General features: G+C 38.5%; 1 protein-coding gene across 1 annotated transcript; it reads right to left on the reverse strand.

Annotated features, from left to right (window-relative positions):
* Positions 1 to 11873: 11873 nt before the first annotated feature.
* On the reverse strand, positions 11874 to 22324 carry LOC131856675 (uncharacterized). The gene is made up of 2 exons (XM_059208542.1): positions 22293 to 22324; positions 11874 to 12168 (listed from the first exon to the last, which is right to left on the reverse strand). Exons 1-2 carry the CDS (start codon positions 22322 to 22324, stop codon positions 11874 to 11876), a joined length of 327 nt encoding a protein of 108 aa, XP_059064525.1.
* Positions 22325 to 22701: the final 377 nt, after the last annotated feature.

Here is a 22701-nt window from a genome sequence, read left to right on the forward strand (position 1 = left end):
AATTTCAACAACTCTCCAACATGATTTGACTAAGAAATAAAAATACCTTTACTATTTTGATTCACTTGCAATCCAAGAAAGAAAATTAACTCACTAATTATAGACATATCAAATTCCTTTTGCATTTCACTAGCAAAATTCTTGCACATGCCATCATTTCCTCCAAATATTATGTCATCCAAATATACAACAACAATTAGGATCTTATTTGATTAAATTTTAAATTAAAGATTGTTGTCAACAAACCCTTTTTGAAATCCTTTTTTGAATAAGTACTTGTCTAGCCTTCGATACAAACTTCTAGGTGCTTGCTTCAACCTGTAGCATCCTAAATTGTACTCCCTTACAATTTTGACTGTATTTGGGCCCTCAACTTGGCGTTCGTAGCCCGAGGCCTAATCGGATAATTTATTCTGCTCATACCATGCATTTTTGCCATATTTTTTACCCTACAATTCATTTTACCCTTTATTTCTTGTGCCAGATTGGTCAAGACCCCTGTCCCTTGAGACCAGAGCGCCCAATGCCCTAGTCCTCGGGCAATTAGAACCCATTTGTGGGCCCCTTAATGGTCATAAGATTTGGGTAGGAATCCTGACCCCGTATCAGCTCATGTCAAAAAATTAAGTTTATTCTATGAGGAAGTATAAAAGGAGGTATACCCCTCTCATTTTGATATACATTCAACACAATTGAGCATACACACACATCAATTCAAGAAATCAAGAAAGTGAGCAAGCAAATAGTCTTCTTTCAAGCATTGCAGCAGAGATAAAGTCAAGATTCAAACATTGGAGTTGGCATTCATGTTCTATGTTATTGAAGACTTCATGAAACTCTAATTATATGTGGAGACAAACAAAACTTCACAAGGAGGTATAACATTTGTGTTTTAGTCATTATTCAACATCTCCCTCAAAAGGAGAACATTTCCATTATTGCAATTCAATCATATTTCATTTATATTTCAAGGTTAATTCCTAAAATAAGGTTTGACTTAGGAAAACCCCAATTCTCAACCTATTTCCCTTATCTAGTGTGTGCAGGAACAAGTACGGAGCTGCGATCTTCAAAATTGGTTTGATTTATAGTGACGAATCAATCCCCCATTAGAGTGCGAAAAGTGTGGAGGACCAAAGCGAGCGTCACTTCGGCCCTAACATATCAGGAGCTCCTTCTAGGAACGGGCCTGAATACTCTTACAATCCTCAAATTCAACTTTGTGGCTCGATCTGACAATTGTAGCTCACTGTTTATGCGATTTTTAGATCAATTCTAACCCATTTACCCTAAATTTAGTATTTTCACAATTCAACTTAAAAGAGGGTAGTTCAATCAAATCTAGTAAATCCAATAGAATTCTTAGGCCTTATCCTTGTTGGTTTGTGGCTAGATCCATTAGGTTTACCTCGCTCTTTTAATGTGGTGGTCCGTAAGTAAAAATCAGTGGCTTCTTCCTTCTTATGGTGGAAACCCTATTTTTTCACCATTATATTTTGGTAAACCTAACTCCTTACGCTTGTAATTTTGATTTATGTTCTCAGATCTAAGGTTTTATGCAATTTAAAATTCAAGTTTGCATTTGCAAGTTTAATTTTTCATTGAATTTAAATAAATTTAGAGGTTAAATTCACAAAAACCCTAATTTTTAATTCTAAAATCGATATTGTGATTTGTCTAATTTGGATTTATTATTTTAGATATAATTATTTATTTAATTTAAAATTCAAATTTTCCCTCCTAGATCCCATTTTTTAAAATTCAATTATATAAATTTAGTGGTTGAATTTACAAAAACCCTAATTTATAATTCTAAAATTTATCATGTGGATTGCATAATTTTTCAAATTAATTTTGTGATCTAATCTTTATGAATATCATGCTTTGATTGAGATGCATTTATCTTTTCACAAATCAAATTGCTCAATTAATTGGTTAATCAGTCATTTTTACAAAATTTAGTATTACTTAATCATTATTTTTAAATTCAAATTCAAATTTCCCTCCTTTGTGCGTGACTTTTACTATCATTAGTCCTACCTATAATATTCCCATGAGAAGAAGTTATAGAATTAAGGCTTCCCAAGGTTAAATTACTACAGATATGGGGCCTAATTTGGATAACTTGTTTCATGAGAATGTGGGTGATTCTTCTATTCCAACAATTGATGTTATTTATCCTCATTCTTTACATAATTCTAATGGTGAGGGTGAATCACTAACTAGGGTTTTTGTTGACCAATTAGCAAAGATTGACAATGAATTTGAAAATATTCAACAATGGATGAGTCAACAATACCCGAAAAGTAAAGGTATCCCATTGATTGAAGGATTAAAAAGATTGATTCACAGTGATAAAGTTGGTGTTGATTTGTTGCGAGGCCTTTCTCATATTGTTGACACTAATATTATGTCTCTCAGAATTTGTGTTGAAGTTCTTAGTTACACTCAACCTCCTAGTCAAGTTAATCATTATATTCCTATCACTACTTTTATGACTAGTGTGCCTACTTTCACATCCAACATCATGGCTACTTCCACACAAAATGTTATTCCTACACATTTTAGTCAAGGGGACAACATTTCTAATCAAATCTCTTTCATCTCCCCTTTTGTGACACTTCCATTTGTCACTCAATCTTCTCTCATACATACCTATCATAGTGTCCCACCTCCTTATTCTCAACCTCCTCCTTCATTTAACAATGTTACTCCTCTATCCCAATCTAATATGTCTAATTTCAACCCATCCAAGTCAATCCAAGTTTAATGTGCCCACGTTTGATGTAGTGAGTCCATTATCTAATGACATTGTTCATTCTATCCCCCCCTTAAACATATGGAAGTCCCTCAATTGAAGCTTTATAACAAAAAAGGTGATCCCTTGACTCATGTGAAAACATTTCAAACTTTGTGTAGTGTTTTTTCTCACGATCAAAAACTTTTGGCTAAATTGTTTACTAGGACATTTAGAGATAAAGATTTGTAATGGTATTTTTCTTTGCCTCCTTATTCAATTACATCATTTTAACAATTGGCTAATAATTTCATTCAACAATTTCACAATAATATTGGTCCTAAGATTACTTTGACTTATTTGATTCATTGTAAGCAAGGCGTTAAGGAAAATTGGATTGATTTTATTGGTAGATATAAGCATTTGTATTCTCAAATTTCTTATCCTATGCCTGATCAAGATGTTCAAAGAATTTTTATTTCTAATTTACAAAACTACATTAGGGATAAGCTTATCTTTTCTAAGTTTACTTCCTTTACGCAGTTGTGTATAGTGCTACATAACTATCAGCTTCAAGTGAGTCAATTTGAACAATCTCCTTCAATGGCTTCGATTGATATGAATGAAAGTGCTCAACAATATTTTGTGAAGTTTAAACCAAACAAAAGATTCATCAAGTTCAACGACGACAACAATACTCAAGTAGCAGCCGCTACAACAGGTATGCCTCCTTTATCCAAGTATTTTAGAAAAGAATTTACTCCAGTTTTTGAATCCTTGCATAGCATTATGACACAATTATTTAACAAAAATGTGTTGAAAATTCATCCCATCAAACCAATTGACACATCCAAACCTTTCCCACCTTATCATGATTCCAAAGCTTTTTGCCAAAATCATCGTCAGCCCGATCATGACACTGAAAAGTGTTATTCCCTAAGGAGTAGGATTCAAGAACTTATTGATAACAATACCATATATGTAGCTTGTGTGAATGACAAAGGAAAAAAATATGTAGCTCCTCCTAGTCAAAATCTACAAATCTTTACTAATTCTTTGCCTTGTCATTCTACTAATGTAATTGAGTCTGAGCATATTTACTTTTCTCCTAATTATCTTGGCCTTGAGTCTAATAATGTGGTCAATCTTATTGATAAACCTGTACCTCCTAAGGACCTATGCATTACCTTTGATCCTAGTGAGATTATTGAACCACCTGATCGCCAGTTATGTATCATTGCAAGGATCAAAGACATACTCTAACAAGGGGTTCTCATTGATCCACCGTGTATGATTAATGTGATAACTAAAGAATATCTTTATACATTATAATTGCATCAAGTAACATATGATAAAACTGATGTGGTGATTAAGATCTTTGATTGTTTCTCTTGTCCCTCTATTGGTTCTATTACTCTTCTTGTTGAGGTTGGTACTAAGTGTCTAGATGTCATTATTCCTATCATTCCTACATTGGATCAATTTCATGTGAATCTAGGACATCCTTGGCTCGAGCTTCCATGAAAGAAATTCCTTCTACTAATCATAAGTGTTTAAAATTCCCCCTTAATGACAAAATCTTCCAATACTAATCATATCATGTTCAAGAATCCACTCCCATCATATGATAAAGGAGGTCCCTCTCTGATGCAGGAGCATCCTTGGTTCACAGCAATCTTGCATCAACCAAAAAAAAAAAATTTGTTTTGTTTTATGTTTGCAGTTTCAATTTTCCTTTTTGTTTGTCCCAGTTTTGGCTCACCGGTTCCTAAGGAGTTTGATTCTACTTGAAGACTTGATCATCCTTCTTGCTTTCAATCTGCATCACATTTGGAGCACTCTTCGGCAAGATATCGCTACCGGTTTCCTTGATAGTTTCTTGTTACCGATTGTTCCTTTGTTACCGGTTGCCTGAGACCTATTCTAGTTATCTACCAGAACCCATTCTGAAGCTTGCGGAGCCTTGGACGTTGATCTCGATGTTGCTTGGCGTGTGGCCGACCTTCTACGTTTCATCCTTTGGATTTTCCGAAGGAGTCTCTTGGTGGAGGTCGGCCTTGTTCATTTTGCATTGTTCTTCGGGTTTTGATCCTTTGGATCGATATATATATTTGTAATCATGCTTTAGAATGTAATCGATCAGAGAATCAAGGAGTATCAGATAGATAGATTGTGCCTAGAAGATAGATCTTTCAATTGAAGGTCCCAATGTGACCTATTCTACCAGGCCTGTGTGTCGGTATGTTGTAACCCGGTTGTTACCGGTTGGATGTAATTAACTTTCATGCAATAAAACTATCTGTTATGCATTGCCTCCATCATATATGTGTGATTCTGTTGTGTTTACTCTTTCTGACCGGTTTGGACTGATCTCCTCGAGGTCCCTCCTTGTCGGTGACTACACCAAGTGGTATCAGAGTGAAGTTTGTTCCAGAGGTTGCGTGTCCTGAATCTTGTTGTAGGGTGGCGGATTGCAGATCCGACCTGCAATTCCAGAGGACTAGTGTGGATCAATGGCGCGAAGAGGAACTAGGAATGGTGGAGCATGTGGGAATGCAAACCCTATTGTAGTGGAGATGTTGTGAGGAATAGCAGCTCGGTTAGAAGCTATGGAGACAGCCCAGAGAAGAGGCCGACATGTTGAGGATGTGAGCGAAGATGAAGGAGAAGAAGCCTCGGCAGAACAAGTGAACCTACCGGCAGTTGATCTAGAGGAGGAAAGGTTTTTAAGGGTGTTGAGTTGGGCGAACACTAAACCTCATTTTAACCCACTGGAATATGATGGGAAGTTAGATTCAGATGAATTGATGGATTGGATCTCAGAGATGGAGAAGTATTTTGATTTTGAAAACACTGCAGAAGAGAGGAAGGTGAAGTATGCATGTACCCGATTGAAGGGTCATGCATCTCTTTGGTGGGAGCACTGGCAAGTTGATAGGCAAAGAAGAGGTAAAGAAAAGATTAAGACATGGGAAAGGATGATTGCTAAGTTAAAATCAAAGTTTGTCCTGGCATATTATCAGGTAGATTTGTTCCGAAAGTTGCAGAATCTGAGTCAGAAGGAATCTAGTGTGAAGGAGTACACTGAAGCATTTTACAAGTTGAACATCAGATCCGGACATGTTGATGATGAAATTGAACAAATTGCAAGATATTTGAATGGATTGTGGATGTCTATACAAGATGAACTCAGTATGATCAAATTAGAGAGTGTTGAAGAGGCTTACTGGTATGCAATAAAGGCTGAAGAGAAATTGAATAAAAGGCATGAGCAGAAATAGAGAGGTAGAGGTGGAAGGTTTACCGAAGGAAGATTTTGAGGAGGAAGAGGATGCATTGGAGGAAGAGGAACTAGTACGGATCAGAACAAGGACAAGGAAGTAAGCAAGGAAGGTAATTCATACCGGAAGGATGATAGAAATTTCTACCGGAGGAGAGAACCGGATGGTTACCGGAATGAGAACTTTGGAAGACAAGACAAAAGGACATTCAGAGGAACCTGTTTTAAATGTGGAGGAGAAGGACACAATGCATTTGAATGTAAGAATTCAGAGGCTGCCGGAAGAGTGGCAGTGGTGGAGAAGAACCCCACCGAATTAGACAATAAACCGAAAGATGGAGAACTGTTGATGATGAGGAGAGATTTGTATCATACCAAAGGAGATAAAGAACCCTTGCAAAGGAAGAACCTGTTCAACACCAAATGTAAGGTATCTGGTAAGTGTTGTAAAGTTGTTATTGATAGTGGTAGTTCAGATAATCTTGTTTCAAAAGAGATGGTGAATAAGTTGAAATTGGAGAGATTGAAACACCCTAAGCCTTACCAGATAGCATGGATTCAGGATGAACATAAGTTATTAGTGAGTGAATAGTGTTTAGTAAAATTGAAAATTGGGAATTATCATGATGAGGTTTTGTGTGATATTATACCTATGGACATTTGTCATCTTTTGTTGGGAAGTACTTGGTAGTTTGATAGACAGGCAATACATGATGGGAGGAAGAATACATACACTATTGTGGCCAATGGGATGAAGCAAACCTTGTTGCCTTTGGAGGATTCTTTGAAGAATGAAGTCTGTACAAATACCAGAATCTGTCTAGTAGATGGAAGGAAGTTCATGGATGGACTGACACATGAGAATTTGTGTTTTGCCTTAATTCTTAAGAAGACTGAGAAACTGAATCAACATAAATAAGAGATTTGCTAACAGAATATGAGGACATCATTTCAGATAATGTACCTAATGGATTGCCACCTGTTAGAAGTATTAGTCATTGCAAGGACTTAGTTCCCGGAGCTAGTTTGCCTAACAAAGTTGCACACCGGTTAACACCAGCAGAGAATGAAGAACTAAATAGACAAGTGCAGGAGCTATTGGAGAAAGTTTTGATCAGGGAAAGTCTGAGCCCTTGTGCAGTACCAACAGTATTAGCACCTAAGAAGAATGGAGAATGGAGGATGTGTATCGATTCAAGAGAAATAAACAAGATCACAGTGAAATATTGGTTTCCTTTGCCTAGGATGGATGACATAATGGATTGTTTGAGTGGATGAAAGTACTTTACAAAGATAGATTTGAAGAGTGGATATCATTAGATCAGGATCAGAGAAGGTGATGAATGGAAGACAACATTTAAGACAAATGAAGGATTATATGAATGGTTGGTGATGCCTTTTGGACTGACTAATGCACCGAGTACTTTCATGAGGCTGATAAATGAGGTCTTGAACAAATTCTTGGGTAAGTTTGTTATTGTGTACTTGGATGACATTCTGATTTTTAGTAAAACAAAAGAGGGGCATTTGTTGCAGTTAAGACAAGTTTTGCAGAGGTTGGGAGAAGAAAAGTTACTGATCAATATCAAGAAGTGCACTTTCATGAAAGATGAGCTAGTCTATTTGGGATTTGTGATATCTGAGGATGGTTTGAAGATGGACCCTGAGAATGTGAAATCCATTGTTGAGTGGTCTACACTAGAAAGCATTGGAGAGGTAAGATCATTTCATTTTTACCGGAAGTTTATCAAAAATTTCAGTTCAGTTTGTAATCCTATGACTGAGACCATGAGGGGAGATAGGAATGAATTCAAGTGGACCACTAGAGCAAACCAAATTTTTGATTTGTTAAAACAGAAAGTGACTGAGCAGCTTGTGTTGGCTTTACCGGATTTCAATAAGGTATTTCAAGTGGATTGTGATGCAAGTGGAACAGCAATAGGAGCAGTTTTGAGTCAAGAAGGGAGAGCAATAGCATATTTTAGTGAGAAATTGAATGATGCCAGAAAGAGATATTTAGTATATGATCAGGATGTCATAATTCAAGCCTTGAAGAAATGGAGACATTACTTGCTGCCTAAGGAGTTTGTGTTGTATACAGATCATCAAGCTTTGCAATATTTGAACAGTCAGAGTAAGTTGAATTAGAAACATATGAGATGGGTAGAGTTCTTGCAGAGTTACACCTTTGTGTTGAAACATAGAAGTGGGAAATCTAACAAAGATGTTGGTGCACTAAGTAGGAGAAGGAATTTGCTGACAGAGATGAGAGTGATAGTATTAGGTTTTGAAGATTTCAAGACCTTGTATGATGAAGACCCGGATTTTGCAGAACCTTGGAAAGCATGTAGAGAACTGGTTATGGTTTATAGGAGCAAATGGTTGGATTACTTCATTCAGGGTGGGATTTTATTTAAGCGAGTTCAGTTGTGCATACCTAAAAGTTCCATGACAGAGAACCTGATAAAAGAGAAGCATGGTGGAGGTTAGCTGGACATTTTGGCATTGATAAAAGAGTTGCATTGGTGAGTGAGCAGTACTTTTCGCCCTAGATTCATAAGGATGTTAAGAGATATGTGCAGAGTTGCAAAGTTTGTCAAGTTGCAAAAGGTAGTAGTCGGAATGTGGGATTGTATAAACCTTTGACAGTACCAGTAAGACCTTGGGAGGATATAAGTATGGATTTTGTACTTGGCTTATGTAAGACACCAAGAGGGAATGATTCTATATTTGTGGTAGTGGATAGATTTTCAAAGATGGCTCATTTCATACCTTGTAAGAAGATATCAGATGCATTGCATATAGGAGACCTATTTTTCAAGGAAGTGGTAAGATTGCATGCTTTACCTAAGAGCATAGTTTCAGATAGAGACACTAAGTTTGTTGGCTATTTTTGGAGAACACTTTGGAAGAAGATGAAGACAGATTTGAAGTTCAGTTCTACTTTTCATCCACAGACTGATGGACAGATAGAAGTAGTTAACTAGAGTTTGGGAAACTTGTTGAGATGTTTAGTGGGAGATAAAACTAGAAGTTGGGATTTGATCCTTGCACAAGCAGAGTTTGCCTATAACAATTCAGTACCGAAAAAACACCTTTTGAGATTGTTACCGAAGTGCATCCTAAAGGAATAGCAGAATTGAGAGACATTAGCAATGACGACTGGAAGAGTTCGGAAGAAGAAGAATTTGCAGATCAGATGGCAGCATTGCATATTCAAGTTAGACAACATTCAGAAGACATGAATAGAAAATACAAGGAAAAGGTAGATGAGAAGAGGAGACATAAGGAATTTGAAGTTGGCGATGAAGTGATGGTCTATTTCAGAAAAGAGAGATTCCTAGTTGGAACCTATAATAAGTTGCAGATGAAGAAGTTTGGACCCTGTAAGATCTTGAGAAAGTTCAGTTCTGGAAATGCATACGAGGTGGAGCTACCAAATAGTCTGAGTATTTCACCTATATTCAACAATACAGATCTTCATGAGTACCATGAACCAGAATTCAGTGAGGACAGTATTGTAGACTTGGAGAAACAATTGCCCCAAAAGGAACCAGATCAGATTGAAGAGATTTTGGATAGTAGGATTGGGCATAGTACCTGAAGTAGTCAATACAAAGAATATCTTGTGAAGTGGAAGAACAGACCAGTGGAAGATTCATCTTGGATTTCTCAGGCAGAAGTAGACCGCCTTGGTTTCACTATGACCCTAGCAAAGTGAGAGGCTCACTTTTTCATTAACCCCGGATGTCTGATGCAGGAGCATCCCCGGTTCACAGCAATCTTGCATCAACCAGAAATATTTTGTTTTTGTTTTGTTTTCTGTTTGCAGTTTCAGTTTTCCTTTCTGTGTGTCCCATTTTTGGCTCACCGATTCCTAAGGAGTTTGATTCTACTTGAAGACTTGATCATCCTTCTTTTTTTCAATCAACATCACATTTGGAGCACTCTCCGGCAAGATATCACTACCGGTTTCCTTGATAGTTTCTTGTTACCGGTTGTTCCTTTGTTGTCGGTTGCCTGAGACCTATTCTAGAGATCTACCAAAACCCATTCCAAAGCTTGTGGAGCCTTGGACATTGATCTCGATGTTTCTTGGGGTATGGTCAATCATCTGCATTTCATCCTTTGGATTTTTTTGGAGGAATCTCTTGGTGGAGGCCGACCTTGTTCATTTTGCATTGTTCTTCGAGTTTGGATCCTTTTTGGGCCGACAAGATCCTTTGGATCGATATATATATTTGTAATCATGCTTTAGAATGTAATCAATCAGAGAATCAAGGAGTATCAGATAGATAGACTGTGCCTAGAAGATAGATCTTTCGATTCAAGGTCCCAGTGTGACCTATTCTACCAGGCCTGTGTGCCAGTATGTTGTAACCCAGTTGTTATCGGTTGGATGTAATTAACTTTCATGCAATAAAACTATCTGTTATGCATTCCCTCCATCATATCTGTGGGATTTTGTTGTGTTTACTCTTGCTGACCGGTTTGAACTGATCTCCTCGAGGTCCCTCCTCGTCGATGACTACACCACTCCCATCAAGGTAAGAACCAAGATAACACGGCGAATTATACCCATGCACCATATACTTATACTGTCAACCACCTTTATGATGCCAATGAACAAGTTGCAACCATTACAATCAAAGGTAAAGATCTCGCATGCAACATTGTTACTCATTGTCGCATGATTACTGTATAAGGAGCACCATCAAGAGCGGCATATGTGCCCAAACATTACAACCTTGTGGACCAATTAGATAAGATGCCACGACTTATCTCCATACTAGAGATTTTGTGCTTATCAACCTCACATAAAACCATCTTAGATCAAGCTCTCCAAGAAGCATCAGTTCCATCTGACCTCAATATAGATCAATTTCAAGCCATGGTTGGTAGTCTCAAGTCATCACCATGTCTCACTTTTGTTAGAGTATTCGGGTATTTACTTGATTAATTAAACATTCTTTGTTTAATTATTTAAGTTCCCTTTATCTCTTTTACATTTAAGCTAACTTTAGGTGCATATAATTAATTGTTTTAATTAATTATTATGTGCAAACCTAGGTTTTCCCTTTTTAGGGTTTCTTGACCTATTAAAGGTTGAGTTCTTTCTCTTTTTTGTAAGAATCACATTACATATTTTTGTGAATATTGAGCTCTCTTTTTGAGCATATTCTCTGTGTTTTGTATGTTCTTCAGATTTTGCTTCATTGCTTCTCCTTGTAACAGGTTATTCGGCTTGCAGAAGATCTTCAGGCTCCTGTGGTGTTGTATTTTCTCAACTCCTATATGGTATCAGAGCTCAGATCTGCAGCTACCTGTTCTTGTTTTGAGATTTTTGGCTTTGGAAGCAGATCTGGGGTTTCAGGAATGTTTTTATGTACCTAGGGTCTGAGCTTTTTTTCTGAGCACTTTGGGCCTAAACGGACCTCACCATCGTGCTTAGAAGGCCCGAAAACCCCTATGGTCATATAAAATTTGACCTATTATGGTTCTTGAGCCTCTGGGAGCATTTTTTTCTCAGATCCAGGCCGTACGGCCCTGGCACGCAAATCGAGAAAAAAAATTGCAAGAAAAAAAATGCCTTTTTACGGCATGCAGGCCGAAATTTGTCTTTCAAAAATATTTTTTAAAAAAAATTGAAAGAAAGGCAAATAGGGTTTTCTTTAAAAAATTTTGGCAAAAACAAAAAATCAAATTTTGGGGTTCCCACGGTACGCAGGGTACCGTGGGACCCCTGCAGCTGTCAGTACGGTGCCGCTGCCTGCCCTCGAAACGCGTGCCACCTTTTACTGGCGCTTTCGCCGGCCGCTGTTGTCCCTGCTCCAGCCCTGACCCCTCCGGCCGCCGCTACTGTTTTTTCCGACCGCCGCCGGCCCTGTCTCCCCCGGCCGCCGCTGCTGTTTTTTCCGGCCATCGCTGGCCCTGTCTCCGCCGGCCACCGCTTCCCTTCCGGTCGCCGCCACCAGTCTCCCCGCCCGCGCTCAACACTGCGCCCTCTGCCGGCCACCGCTTCCCTTCCAGTCGCCGCCGCCGGTCTCTCCGCCCGCGCTCAGCACTGCGCCCACCGCCGGCCACCGCTTCCCTTCGACCGCCGCCTCCCTGCGTTGTCGTGCTCAGCCTTGGCCCGCCGCCTCTGCTTGGCCTGTTTTCCGGCCAGGACCACCAACAGTGCCACTAGACCCCTTTTTTGGGCCTTTTAAGGGGGGGTTTGGTTTTTTGGCCCCATCTTGGGCATACGGAGTCGGATTTTGGCAAACGAATAGGCGTCGGAAAGCTGGTTCCGAGGCCGACCTCATGGTGTTGGTACTTTATTCCAATTTTTCTGTTTGACTGTGTTTTTTTACAGTCAAAGTGAGGTCACTTTTTTGCACTCCGGGAGACGTAGAATGAGCATCCGACCTCCGTTTTTCAAAAAATTTATATTTTCGGAAAGCGTGTTCTGTGTACTTTCCAGAAATATGAGTTTTTTTTTCCAGATTCTACTCCATGCATATTTTATTCAGTTTTTTGCTTTTCAGCACTCTGGTGGATATCGTGGTTGTTTCAGGTCCTGGGATCTCTTTTCTGAGTAGGGTGTCTCTGTTTTGATTCTCGTTTCTATTTCCAGTCTTCTTATCATTGTAGCTTGTAATTATGCAAACGCACTGAGATAAAGTGCCATCATGCATTGTTTACTTAGAATCTTGCATATCTTGTGTCTCGTTGTACATGCACTATTGATCAAGTGCCATGAGGGGGTTGATGTTTGCCTTTGTTTGCCATCTTCCTTTGTCAAGTGAGTGTTCCTTCCACGACATTCGCCTCATGATGATGTGTCTCAGCACCTTTGATGTTCTTGGTTCTTCGTCATACAGTTGTTTTTGGCTGTCCTTTTCAGTGTTCCTGTCCCTCTCCCACTTCCGCATTATGGGGAGGTTTATCCTGTTGGTTCTAATGCTTCCGTGGTTCGATTGATCGTCTCTTCAAGCTTTGGTTTCTCATGCCATCTGTATCTTCGATTTCAGTTGTTTTGCCTTGTTTGCCTCCTGATTCGAGTAGTGTCATTTGAGGGCACTCATGCAGATTACAGTCTTCTCTACCTGGTCATGTTCTAGTTCAGTGGATGTTCTTCAGATCAGCAGTTATTCTTCGACAGAGTTTGCATGTTCTTCATGCTTCAGTGGTGTTCTTTTCCATCTCTTTTTGGAGTAGAGTTTTGTTCCCATGTGGTTTTCTCTATTTCTCCAGTTCATAGAGATTTCATTGTATTTGGGTACCTAATCAGGCCTTGTTGTCGGGACCCACCTTTATTGCTTTCAGTAGCTGTTCTAGGTTTTAGCTTCTCCCTAAGTCTAGCTTAAGGGGGGGTGTAAGAGTATTCGGGTATTTACTTGATTAATTAAGCATTCTTTGTTTAATTATTTAAGTTCCCTTTATCTCTTTTACATTTAAGCTAACTTTAGGTGCATATAATTAATTGTTTTAATTAATTATTATGTGCAAACCTAGGTTTTCCCTTTTTAGGGTTTCTTGACCTATTAAAGGTTGAGTTCTTTCTTTTCTTTGTAAGAATCACATTACATATTTTTGTGAATATTGAGCTCTCTCTTTTTGAGCATATTCTCTATGTTTTGTATGTTCTTCAGATTTTGCTTCATTGCTTCTCCTTGTAACAGGTTATTCGGCTTGCAGAAGATCTTCAGGCTCCTGTGGTGTTGTATTTTCTCAACTCCTATAACTTTTGTCGAGAATGACGACGCGTCCTTTCAACGACTGCATAATGCTCCTCTTCACATTGAGGGATTCATAGATAAACCTAGAATCAAGCGAGTCTTGATTGACAATGGAGATGGTCTTAACATTTTCACCTTGCAAATGATCACAACATTGGGATATTCTGAAGGAGCGGTAGACACCAAAAAGAATATCACCATCAAGGCCTATGATGATGTTGAACGTTCCTCAAAAGGGAGCGTCATGTTACTAGTCAAGGTAGGACCTATGGTGAAGAATGTGGCTTGCCAAGTCCTAGACCTCCCTCTTCCATACAATCTCATATTAGGTAGACCATGGATTCATGCCATGCAAGCAATACCATCCACTTACCATCAATGCATCAAGTTTCTACATAATGGAGTAGAGATTACTATCCTTGGTGATCCCAACCCATTCGCCTTTTTTAATAATATAAGGCATCGACGTGATATCACAATACCTAGAAATAGAGAAGCCACTGCCTCATCATCCTACATCCACCCAGCAAATCTCACTAGTACACCGATCCTTACACCCAAACAAGAGAATTTGAAAATGAAAGTAAAGGATGATGACCCATGAGAATATGACATTAGCCAACTTTTGTGTATTGGACAATTGTCCCTCTCACCTAGGACTCATGGCAAATAACAAATGTTACTCAAGACCCCTTGTTGCAGCCCATACTGGTACACTTGATGGATTCATCCTAGGCAGATCGTAAGAACAAGAAACTATTAATGAAGACTTGGCATGATGGATCTACTAAGACCCTTCTGATACATCTAGATAACAAATCAAGATCCCTATAGAGTGGTATGGTAAAGGTTTTACCCTAATGCAAAAGATGGGCTATGATGGCCATAGTACATTGGGATCCCATAAGCAAGGTGTACAAGAACCATTACAACCATTCTTACAACCACGGGATACAATTGGCCTTGGATTCAACCCTGGTTCAGGAGGCTCTTATAAGCTCAAGATTCATAGCAAACAAAAGTAGACCACATCCAAGTTCACCCCTTCCAGAAGCAGAAAAGTGTATATTGCAAATCAACCTATAAAATCTAAAAATCCAAGTCACGCCAGCACCTCTCACTCATCGAATGCATGGACACCTAACATACAAAGGGATGCACAAAGGTCAATCACTTCAAGATTGCCACTTCTATTCATTTTACATACTCAAGAAGCACCAGCCACCCCATCAGATGTGACAAATATAGTAGCTGATCACAAACCTTTCAACCATGACGACATCCCTATAAGGAACAATGACATAATTCTACCGAGTGATTTTGAGACCAATTCAAATTAATATGAATGGGATTCTTTACATGACTCTGATGAGGATTCTTTAGATGATAAAAAAGCTGACAGAGATCCATGGATCAAAACATTTTGCGATCCAGTTGATGAGGATACTTCAACAATAGATAGGTCACCTCCCAAGCCCGATTACGAAGAGGATAGTACTATTGATGACCTTGATTCCTCCATACTTTCTCTAACCAACACATCATATGAACTTAACATAATCAATGAAGCAATACCAATTATTCACCCCGAACTCATTGATTGGAACCAGCAAGATCCCCCACACCTTGATGATGAATAATGATGAACAACAAATACCCTAATTGGTACTGAGAGGGGGGGGTGAATTAGTACATACAAAAACTTCTTAGCAACTTATCAAGTTAAAACAATGCTAACCGGTGGTCTTCATCACTGAACTTAACCATCGCAATACTGGTTAAACACAGTAAGACTTTAGACCACATCGACCGGTAAGTTTGAACACTTCAAATATATTTAATACTTGATAACTACTTCACTCATAAACATATGCATGTGTTGTATCAGCAATACCATACCCATTAGCTCTGCATGCATAATCACTCAAACAAAGAATACTTAACCATCACATGAAAAATGCACAACTCATGACACAGATTTTTCACGTGGAAACCCAAATGGGAAAAACCACGGTGGGGATGAATACCCACAAGCTTGTTTTTTAACTCTTTTGAAGCTCGCTCTGTTAGGATCCTAGTCCGGTTAAAGACTTTACAATAAGGTTCTGCTAGGAACCGATCCTGTTAAAGATCACTCGGTTAAGGGATGGCTATATACCCTGTTAAAGGTTGAAACCCTGTTAAAGGTTACCTTGCTAGAGGATTTAAAGAAATCAATGAACTTAAGTCACCTGGTTAGAGGATTTATAGTAAGCCTATTAAAGCTACCCGACAAAGGGATTTTCCTTATGTTGAAATGGTTAGAAGACAACAGGTAAAACTTAGATCTAATAACAGCACTATATGCTAAGGCGAATCCTTTTCAGTTCCTCTACTCTGCAATCACACTCTGCAATTTTCTCTCACTGGTTTGGCAAGTATCTCATCACTCAGATACACACACAACATTTGCCAACAACTTACAATAACAAACATCATCAATCTTATAGACAACAATTAGGTCGGTAACCTAAACCCTAAATCCTCAGCATTTTAGGTTTACAATACAAGCAATCCAATCCTGACCATCCAAACACTTTGCATAGAGCAATACAATTTCAAATAGATCACAAGACAATCTGCATCATCCATTCTTCATCGCACATAGAAATCAGTAACTCATCACGCTTTCTTCTCATACCACTAAGAAGAATGTTCATTCCCGAGGTAGGCTTTTAATGCAGTCGATCTTCACATGCAAGATCCTCAAGGAAATCCTTCACATGCACAAAGCTAATGTGGCATCTCGATCTCATCTTCATCTCTTAGCTAACTCATCATAGAATGTCATTGGTTGCATCGCATAAGCGAGATTGCCAAACCGGAAACCCTAGAGCTGAAATTACCAACCGGTAGTCACACTTAGTGAAACCCAGACACCGGTTCACTGCATCTCTTCATACCGGTTCACCAACTTCTTCCAATCTGCATGCCGGTCCACTTGCACATATTGACATCAATGACAACATACATTATCATCATATCAACATACCGGTTCATCATATGCCAACACTTGACACCTTCCAAAATGATAACGTGATCATAGACTTTCTTGAATTACAAGATGACATATTAAGAAGGGATCACAAGGTTGGATTCGCTATTGAACTTAACAGTGTGACTTACTTTGGAGAGAATGCCAAACCTTTCAGTCGTAAAAATATTATAATCAAAATAGGATCCTCAAGTGAAAACCACAATGTGGCACTTGTGGAGGCCAAAAGAGTAAAATCAAAGGATGTATCCAAAGGTGAAAACCTCTCTAAGGTGTCGAAGGATGGAAGGTTTGACATTCTTCCCTTTAGAGTTAATCAAGAGAGATCGTCTATTCTCATTGAAGAAACAAAGGAAGTCAATCTGGGGGCACCGGAAAATCCACACATACTAGATCTAGCAGAATCACTGACTCAAGTAGAAGATCCTGATTTTATAGAGTTCTTTCAAACGCGACAAATCAATTTTGCATGGTCCTATGCAGACATGTCAGGCCTTGATCCAGAACTAGTAATGCATCACTTGACAGTAGCATAAGAATCCAAACCAATAAAACAAAAGCTCAGAAAGATGCATCCTCAGATCACACTATTAGTAAAAGAAGAACTCAAAAAGCTATTAGATGTTGGTTTCATAAGACCCATTGATTAGGCATAATGGATCTCCAACCTTGTACCAATGGTAAAACCAATTGGGGGCATCTGTGTCTGTATGGATTTTAGAGATCTCAACAAAGCATGTCCTAAGGACGACTTCCCTCTTCCAAACATTGATATGATCATGGACCTCATAGCAGGACATGCAATGCTATCACTCATGGATGGCTTTTCAAGATACAACAAGATAAAGATTGCTCCAGAGGATCAACACAAAATAGATTTTACATGCCCATGGGGTACATACTACTGGAATGTAATTCCATTCAGTCTCAAGAATGCAGGAGATATCAAAGGGCAATGACTAATTTTTTCCACGACATGATGCATACACTAATGGAAGACTATGTGGATGATTTACTAGCTAAATCTTTAACAAGAGAGGGACACCTCATCGTACTAGACAAAATCTTCACCAAATTAGAGCAATATAATGTATGCCTAAATCTGAAGAAGTGTGTCTTTGAAGTAACCTCTGGGAAGCTCCTAGGATACATTGTCTCAAATAAAGGAATTGAGGTTGATACCGCAAAGTTCAAAGCAATCATGGAAATGCCACCTTCTAGAAACATCAATTAGTTAAGAACATTACAAGGGAGGCTACAGTCAATCCGTCGCTTCATCGCACAATTAGCCGACAAATGTCATCCCTTCACACATCTTCTTCATAAGAATGTCTGTTTCAAATGGGAAGAGGATTTCCAACAAGCATTCCAATAGTTAAAGAACTACCTAATGATGCCACCATTACTGACACCACCATCTCCAAACAAGTCATTATTGTTATACATATTGGCTATAGCTATGGCCTTAGTAGTACTACTAGCACAACATAATGCAGAAGGCAAAGAATGTGTAGTATACTACATTTCTAGAACACTGGTAGGGTATGAACTCAATTATACCTCTATTGAATGAGCTTCTCTAGTTGTGATTTTAGCAGCCACCAAACTGAGGCATTACATGCTGACACACAAGATACAACTCATTTCCAAGATAGATTCACTCAAGTACCTACTCAGTAAAGCAACACTAATAGGTCATTTGGCTAAGTGGGTTATGCTCCTCAGTGATTTTGATATAGAATATGTAGGCCGAAAAGCAATCAAAGGGCAAGTCATTGCATATCAGTTAGCCGAAACGCCACTTGTAGGAGACCATCCTCTTATCTCAAATTTTCTAGATGAGGAAATCTTCACAATCATGCCAGCTCAATAATGGAGATTGTATTTTGATGGCTCTTACACTCGGCATGGATCAGGAGCTGACATTCTTTTAATCACACCTCAAGGTGATAACATTCCAAAATCATGCAGGCTCGCATTCTCATGCACAAATAACATAGCAAAGCATGAAGCCCTAATCATAGGACTACTAATGGTCATACAATGGAACTTAAAGGAGCTACAAGGCTATGGTGATTCACAACTGGTTATTCGACAAGTCAATGATGAATACCAAACTAAGGATGATAAGCTCATGCCTTACAAGAAAATGGTTGATAGCTTCAAATAATTATTCACAGATATAACTTTTGAGAAAATTCCTCAAGATCAAAATCAAGCTGCAAATGCATTGGCTATCGTAGCCTCTCTCCTTGATCTTCGACAAAATTCAACACGCTATGATTTCTTAGTTGAACAAATTTGGATCCCTTCTTATGATATCCCAGAATCCAAGATGGTTTGTCAACTCATCGGTTCTGATTCCCCATGGTATGGTGAGTTTTACGCTTACCTACGTGATCAAATCCTTCCACCAAACCAATCAAACAACCAATGCAAAACCTTCATATGCCAATCTGCTCGATACACCATCATTGTTGAAACCCTATACCGACGAGGTCACAATGGTACTCTCCTTCGATGTTTAGAGAAAGGTGAGGTGACCATAGCTTTAGAAGAAGTACATGAAGGTATCTATGGAGCTCATTCAAGTGGCCCTTCATTAGCTAAAAAGATCATCTGGGTAGGATACTAATGGCCCTCTATGGAAAAATATTCCTACTACTTTTTTAGAAAGTGCAAGAAGTGCCAAGTTCATGGAGATCTGATACATGCACCGGCACAAGAACTGCATCCCATCGCAACACCATGGCCCTTTTGTGAGTGGGGACTTGACCTTGTGGGTAAAATTCATCCTTCTTCATCCAATGGTCACAATTTCATCATTACCACCACAAAATACTTCACCAAGTGGATCAAAGTTGTTCCACTTACCCAAGTAACCGGAAAGTAGATACATCATCTGTCGGTATGGTGTACCCATGTCCATCATCACAGATAACAGGCTTCCTTTCAAAAATCAGGATATCTGGGAACTATGTGAGAAGTTTCATATCCAACACCATTTCTCCACCCCCTATTACCTACAAGGAAATGGTCAAGCAGAAGCCTCCAACAAGAACATTCTGAGAATATTAAAGAAGATAGTCAATGATGTCGATCGCGATTGGCACATTCATCTGAATCCAGCACTATAGGCATATCGAACTAGCATTTGAACCCCTACAGGCGCAACCCCATACTCACTTGCATATGGAGTAGAGGTTATCTTGCCTATTGAAGTTGAATTACCATCCCTAAGGGTTTCCTTGCACAATTTAATTATTGATGAAGAGTATTGAGTCTCACGTATTCAGGACTTGGAATTGCTTGATGAGAAGTGATAAGCTGCCTACAATCACCTAAAACAATATCAGCAGCGCATGAGCAGAAGATACAATCACAAGGTCAAACCTTGCACATTTGAGGTAGGAGATCTTGTTCTCAGAGAGAATCCCCATGACAATCAACCAAATAGAGAACACCGAGGAAAATTTGAATCCAATTGGCTGGGTCCATATGTCATCATTGCAATCTTCGGGTCTACGGCATATTAGTTAGCAACCTCAGAAGGAGAACCACTGGCAAATCCAATCAACAGCAGGCATCTCAAAAAGTTCCATACATAAGTTATACAGAGCATCAGGCCCATCAAATATCAGAAAATACCAAAAACATTCAGAAAAAAGTCCTAAAAAAAAATTACAAAGAAATTAAAAAATCAAGAAAATAGTAAAGAAAAATCATTCATCCAAATGGTGAAAACCACTTTGGTGGCACCTTGGATAAGTAGGTGGTGAAAACCTGGCAAACAGGCGTCATTCGTAAAGGCTATGTCTCCATTGTCTCTCAGACTTGTTGCGATAACATCCATTACATCTACTCATACACCATATCTATCATGGCTTGTTAAATAATCTGCAATCAGGGTTATTGCTTCATGTGTCTCGCATCATGCTTTCACACCGACACCTAACTGGGGGTAACTTTGTTAACCTAATGATGGGAGTGGATTCTCGCTACTGGTGACTCGTCAAGTTACTTATTCGGAAAATGTCTTGAAATAACCCAAAAACATTCGTAAAACCTTTAAAAATATCAAAAACATTCAAAAAAATGTCCTAAAATAATCCCAAAAACATTCGTAAAACCTCAAAAAAGCAAAAACATTCAAAACAAAACAAACACCCAAAAACATTAGAAAACATCAAAACTAATCAAAAACATTGCAATATACTTCTTCATTGTACATAAACATCAAGCCAGACACAAAAAAAATTGAGCTATATACAAGATGACTGACTATCAGACAAGCAAAAACATTTGATCAACACATACAAGAAACTGTCTTACAACAAGGATGCATCCTTCCTTCAAAACAAGACATGGTGACATATCTCTTTGACAAGAGGATTATGTTTGGTTGATAAGCATTTGGTCGGATTATTGCTTTATATATCAGGTTCCTATGCTACTCCAAGATATCTACAAGTGATTAGACTAGTCGAGATGATTCATGATATCTTTTTCTTTGTTTTTTGTTTGTGGATTGTTCCAATGAAGTTCAAGAGCACATACTAATGGTGTCTACGTGGGAAGATAACTAAGCTATGAGATCCTATGCAACAATACAATCTTGGATCACTATGGCTTATTGACTACAGCATATACCTCGACCATGTGTATATGAACTAGAATGGAGGGGAATTTATCCTTGTGTACGATGTTTGTTAAAGGTGTAACTCTCAACCTTGGTTTTTGATACCTCAGTCAAGATCAGTACCAAATAAGCCTAATGATGAAAGAAATCACTATGAAAAGCACAAGATCCATCCATTTCATTTCATGTGAACATATCCTACTATTGCATTTCATCCCTCCATAAATTCATATTGTTGCATATCATCTATACATACTCATGACAATGGATACTTTATTTTGATCCTATTCCAAAGGAATGGGTACTAGGTCCTCCATACATTCTATCTAACATTGAATCCCACCCCTCACCCTCCCTATCCAGGTCATCATAACAGCATCCCCCGCATTGTGTCTCATCAAATAGATCAAGCCAAGTTCATCATAGTCCATATCTATAGGAAGGGTTGCGTAGCCAGTGTCATCTAGGTCATCCTATATACTGTAAGGCAAGTTATTGTGTCTACCTTTAAAACCCAACTGTCAATTGGTCAACCAAACCAACACAATCAAAACATAGACAATTACATCAATTGTCTAAGTCTCAATGAGTGATTTGACTTAGGTACCTTGACTTCATTGGGCAATTACATCACTTGTCTAAGTCTCCACGGGTCAATTTGATTCACTTACTCAGAGTTTATCATGTCTGAGCGATAACTGACATCAACTATCACGCTTTGACTAATCCTAGGGAAATTCACCTAATTGCACCAAACTGTCCAAAACAATATTGATCACTTGAAAAACATCAATCAAATGCACCACAATACTACCTTTGCATCATATCTCCTGGATGACCTAAGGTTGCTTACCAACTTTCTATTATTCTCTACTGCTCACCATTCACCCTCATTCATTCCAAAATCCTCCATTCTACCATGCCTATTTTTTTCAAAAATTTCGAGAGATCGCCCGAATTTGTGCAATTTCATCCAATCTCTCGAGGGGGCATACCTAACCACCAACCTAGTGCATGTTGGGGCATGTACCATGCTTGCTTGTTTTTCTTTGAAATGATGCAATAAACAGCACCATCTCAAAGAGCGGCAAATGTAGACACCCAAATTTGTCCACTTAATTAAATGAATACTTAGCATTTATTTGATTATTTAACCATCATTCAATAATTAATTATTTAATTAATTCACCCTAACCCTCTTCTCCTATTAATTAAATAAATTATTTGATTTATTTGATTTAATTCATGTAAACCATATTTTGACTTTTAATTAAACAAATCAAATTTATT

This window comes from Cryptomeria japonica, chromosome 7 (assembly GCF_030272615.1).
Source record: "Cryptomeria japonica chromosome 7, Sugi_1.0, whole genome shotgun sequence".
Taxonomy (NCBI): Eukaryota; Viridiplantae; Streptophyta; class Pinopsida; order Cupressales; family Cupressaceae; genus Cryptomeria; species Cryptomeria japonica.